The sequence below is a fragment of the Pygoscelis adeliae genome, unplaced genomic scaffold, assembly GCF_000699105.1.
Source record: "Pygoscelis adeliae isolate BGI_AS28 unplaced genomic scaffold, ASM69910v1 Scaffold4, whole genome shotgun sequence".
Classification (NCBI taxonomy): Eukaryota; Metazoa; Chordata; class Aves; order Sphenisciformes; family Spheniscidae; genus Pygoscelis; species Pygoscelis adeliae.
In genome coordinates this window covers 17975598-17980791 of record NW_008824986.1, presented here as the reverse complement: position 1 = coordinate 17980791, position 5194 = coordinate 17975598, and the positions used below count along the sequence as shown (strand labels likewise).

The 5194-nt window shown below is 47.5% G+C and overlaps 1 protein-coding gene across 1 annotated transcript in view; it reads left to right on the top strand.

Moving 5' to 3' along the window:
- Positions 1-1106, top strand: part of DUSP5 (dual specificity phosphatase 5) — a 7085-nt gene extending 5979 nt beyond the window's left edge. Inside the window, exon 5 of the mRNA XM_009326055.1 lies at positions 1074-1106. Within this exon, the coding sequence (XP_009324330.1) occupies positions 1074-1106 (33 nt within the window). The remainder of the gene's footprint in view (positions 1-1073) is intronic.
- Positions 1107-5194: the final 4088 nt, after the last annotated feature.

Sequence of the window (5194 nt, the reverse complement as noted above, 5' to 3'; positions counted from 1 at the left end):
GAACACCCTGGGCAGACCAGAGCCAGTGCGGTCCTCTGATCCGAACTGTGACCCCAACAAGAACATTTCATCAATGTGCAATAGAGAAACCTCATCAACTTAGTCTGAGATGGAGTGGTTGTCATGGGTCATACTTCCCGTATGCTGTGACCGTAAGATGCAAGTGCTCTAAGTGTGGCGGGTTTTCTGAACTTTTATTGTCCTTTTTTTAAAAAAAAGAAAGTGCTTTTTTAGGTTTTTATCCACAAAGTGTGCACCCACTACTGTATTTCCAGATTCCTGGGGAGCAATGAGAAATTCATTTAGTATTTTCTCAGTTCCCATCTCCTTCCCTTCTTATTTTTGAGAAGACCCTTATTTAAAGTCTCAAGCAATAAGAAAGAGCAGCGGGGAAGAAAGCAAAACGAAAAGCACCACCTTTGCAACTGCAGAGGTGGTGGGAGTGAATATTTGTTCTGCTTTTTCTCCAGCTTTCCTCCTCCCCTCTCCTGTGTCATGTTTCAGGGAGCAAAGGGGTGGGGTGGCGGGAGGGAGCTCCTTTCCCAGGACACTGTTGCACAACCAGGTGAAAATCCCCTCTCCTGCTCCAGCCTCTGAAGTGTCAGGTATTGACCACAGTGTAACTGGACACCAAACCAGACCGTGGATCCATTCAGGTGTGCCATTTCCTGTACTTCTGCGTTTGCCTTTGTACTGGATGTGCTTTTAACTAAAGCAGGAGACTTAACCAACCGAAGCTATCAGGCTACCCTGCTGAGCTATTATCCTCCCATCTGTTATTTAAGAACAGCCCTAGAATACTTGAATGTCTCTGCAATCCTCATCAGAGTTACTTCCCATCAGATAGATAACACTGTAACTGCTGGATTTTACAGCAAAAAAAAACTGACAAGCTCAGCTCCAAGCCAACTCTTCCTCCGTCCCTTCCCAAGTGTTCCCGATGTGTACTGTGTGTGGTCAAGTGGTCTTGTTCAGTGTTACGTGGCTTGCTTAGCATGTGTGGTCACTCCTAGCCAGCCTTTGTCTGTGAAAACTGGCTTCTCTCTCACTCACACTGGCTTCTGTGTCTGCAGGGAGTTCAGAACGAGCGGCTCTTTGTCTGTTGACCTTTTCCTTTTTTTAATATGTAATATGTATGGGAAATGGCAATAATTTCCAGGAGATCTCGTGAATGTGAAAGAAAACCTGCAATGGTTTTTATGGAGTGTAAAAAAAAAAAAAAAAAAAAACCCAAAAAAAAACAACAACCAAAAAAAAAAACCAAAATAAAGGAAAAAAAAAATGCCAGGAAAAGAAAGCTGTTTGTACTTGGAGTGAGCTACAGAAGTGCTTTGGCAGAGCTCTGTGGCAGGAGACGTCACGTGAGAAACTCCATGGCCCAAAAGCGGTGTAAGGAGGTAGAAGAGGAGAGTAAGCAGCACTGGGCTGTGTGCTGAAATCCTCCAAGGTGCATCTCTATGGAGGGGAGAAGGTGAGGAGGAGGATTGTTTTAAACAGTGACATGAGTCATGGTGGCGTCACTTCCCAGCAGCCGGGCAGGCACTTCTGTTTCAATTTATGCGTTTTATATAAGATTTGCCATCTTGCTGAAGATGAAAATCTGAAGTAGGCACGGCCCCCACTTCCTTCCCAAGCACACACCACAGGATGCTGCATGCCCCGGAGGGTGCCACAGGCCACCCACGAACATCACGCCAGGGACCCGGGCATGTGGCTAATGCTCATCTTTTCACTTTTTTTTAAACAAAAAAAAATAATTTGAAGTGCCAGTATCTCTAAGCCATTTCATACCCTTTTCAGCTGCTTTCAGAAGTTTTTAGGCTCTTTCTGGCTCATCACTGCAGCATGCTTACAATCTGCATTTCCAAGATATTGAGTTGAAAAATTTGTGGTAGATGTCTGGGTTACAAAGCATCTATTCCCTGTGTAGTTCTTTGTAACTTCTTACCCCTAGGGAAGCAAATCTGACAGGTGAGAAGCTATCATTGGAGATGAGCCTTGGATTTCTTCCCTGTGTCAGGGGGAGGTGACAGCAGCTCTGCCTGGGCTCTGGGAAATGCGAACATGGGAACCAGCAGCTGGGGAGGTGAGGCAGGTGATCTAATAAGAACAGATCAATTCATTTTCTAAGAGATCTGATTGCTCTGGAAAGTGCTCTCTGGAAACCTATGGCCAGTTGCAGTGAAAAGGCCTCTCGGCCCTCACAAGCTCCCCCAAGCAGAAAGGCTGATAAGCTTAGCGAGAGGGGACGCATCCTGACCATGGAGACCTACAACATTGACAGAAAGAGAGCAGTCAACAGCTTTCATTAAAACAGCATAAAACCCCTTCTGGGGGAATGACCAGCTTTGTTTCTCAAGGATGAGGAAGCTGAAACCCTCTGCAGAGTTGATGATGTTTGCCACAGGAATCTGCAAAGCACAAGGCAGAGGGCTGAAGGGGTTAATGGAGGGACTGCTGACCTTGGCAGATTTGACCACAGCAGCTGGAAAAGATCACAGGCCAGGCTGAGGAGCCAGGTATTTAGCAGAGGGGGAAGGCAGCTGCTCTGGCTTTAGAGAGGAGCTCTGATCCCGGGCTTTAGCACAGCGTGTTGTTGGTGGATAGTGTTGGCAGAGGGAGGTACTGGGCTGGGATTCAGCAGGGACGGAGGGCCAGAGCCCCAGGGGAGCCTGAAGAGGGGTTGTTGTCATGTCTGAGCACAGGAGCCTGAGGTTTGTGCTCCTGCCCAGGGCATCGTTCCCCTCTGCTTGGCTGGTCCCAACCCATGTCTCCTCCCTCCAGAAGGAAGACCCAGCATCCAGGGCAGAGTGGAATATAAATGCTGCCTCCCAGAGGGATGTGCTCCCATGCTCGTGCTGCTGCCTGCGTTGCTGTTTCAGTGCTAATATAAGACCTCTGCCCCCAGCCCAGCTCCTCCCTTGGCCAGCTTGGGAGATCCCACCTCCCTGGGGGGACACCACAGACATCTGATAGCAGGGGTCTGGGGTGAGAGTACTCTCTCTCTTCCCTCCCTGCCCACGCTGCTCCCACAAGCAGGGAGGAGCCGAGGACCCAAGCACCAATGTGTGAAGGTGAGTGTGACAAATCAGGATGGCACCTACCTGGGCGATGGGATGTGTGAGTTTGAACCCGCATGGGCAGGAACCCTGGTTCTCTGCTTCCAGACACCAGCACACAACATCTACCTCCATCCTTAGGGAAAGGAACAGTTCCGACAGTGTTTTGTGGCTTGTGTGCTGAGCAAATTCAACAGATTGGGTAGGATGGAAGATTTAGGGGGCTTTTATAGCCCAGATGGGCTTGGGTTTGGGTAGCTCACTCCTGGGGATGGAAGTTCAGATCAGGCAGGTGCGTGGGGAATGTCAGAGCTGAAGGATGGGGGCTGACAGTGATGGGGGCTGAACTGGCTGGTTCAATGTGCCTGTGTCCATCTGCTAACTAAGCCTGGCAGAGGAATAGGGATCTCAAAAACAAAGTTCTGATGGAAAGTAGAGGCCTACGTAGCTGTAACAGCAAGGGGAAGACTATAGCAGGATGCTATCAAACATCAGAAAAGGCAAGTGAGGGAAAGATGGCAGGAATGTTTTTTTTGATGGCGGGAATGCTGTACCCTTATGCAAAGCTTTGATTAGAGCTTACGCCTTATGATACCTGAATCCAAAGAAGATGAGAGATGCTTAGGGACACAGTTTAGTGGGCATGGTGGTGTTGGGTCGATGGTTGGACTCGATGACCTTAGAGGTCTTTTCCAACCTTAATGATTCCATGATTCTATGAAATGTCACAGAAAAGGGGATTTTGCAGGTTCTGCTGCCCATGGAAGTGCTGGTTCAGGGCTGTGCTGGGATGTGAGCATCTCTTTCCATTGACACTCCCGACAGTGCACCCTTATGTCCTGGACTCCTCGGTGTTAGTTGGGAGCTGGTTTAGATCCTGGTGTGGGACTGAAGAGGGCTTGTGCCATGTAACTTTTGGTCCCATGCTTTTAGGCTTGCAAAGAGCAGTCATGTTGCAAGTATGAGCACTGCTGCTCAGCCCCTGTCTGCTTTGCACATGCTGCCTTTCCTTTCTGCCTCCAAGACAAACAAACTCCTCAGAAAAATTGCCACAAAAAAACACGTCTTTACATGGTTGCAAATCAGATTGTGAAGAGATCTGGGGTGGATGGGTGGGTGTTATCCTTAAGTGTCCCTATGTGTTCTTCTAGTCCATGCATTTGCTGGTGTGATTTGCAGACTATGCTAGTTATAAAGGCTTCTCCTGCTTCTCTGACTAAAGGACTTTCCAAAAGGCAGAAATTACATCCTGACCAGTAAAACCCTGGTAAAATTCACCTGCTCCATGGGGAATTTATACTGAGGTGCCCATCTCCAGTCCCTGAGCAATACAAGGCAGGTAGCTCTTCTTAGCTTCTTGCCTTCTGGTGGCAAGCTTCTTTTTTCAGGAGACAAAGTGTGAATGAACAAGGTATTCTGCAGGTGTTGTTATTTGTATGCTAAAAACAACACTTGCCTTGCCGGGAAGTCAAAGGTCCAAATGTGCCTGTAACATGGCAAAAATAAGTGAGGCTCCAGGCATGGTGTATTTGACCCTCCATCTTCACTTTTTACGGCTTCATGCTAATTGGAGAGGAGACATGCTGCCAGCTCACTCTCTGGGGAGAAAAAGGCAGGAACCAATTTGCAGAGCCACATAAATATGGAAGTTGGATTTTTTTTGGTGTGGGAGGTGTTACCAGTACCACACATTACGGTTCCTTGGCTTTATCACATCATAGGCTTTTACCGAGACATGAGTAAGTTCGCTAAATAAGGAATATGAAAATAGCTTGTGAAATAGGTTGAGTCATCAGAGAAAATAAAATGAAGTTCTGACTTTGAGGCCTCAGTTGTAAAGTCCTACTTTGTTTTACCATTGCATTATAGAATCATAGAATCGTTTAAGTTGGAAAAGACCTTTAAGATCATCAAGTCCAACCATTAACCTAACACTGCCAAGTCCACCACTAAGCCATGTCCCGAATACCTCCAGGGATGGTGACTCAACCACTTCCCTGGGCAGCCTGTTCCTATGATTGACAACCCTTTCAGTGAACAAATTCTTCCTAATATGCAATCTAAACCTCCCCTGGCGCAACTTGAGGCCATTTCCTCTCGTCCTATCACTTGTTACCTGGGAGAAGAGACCAACA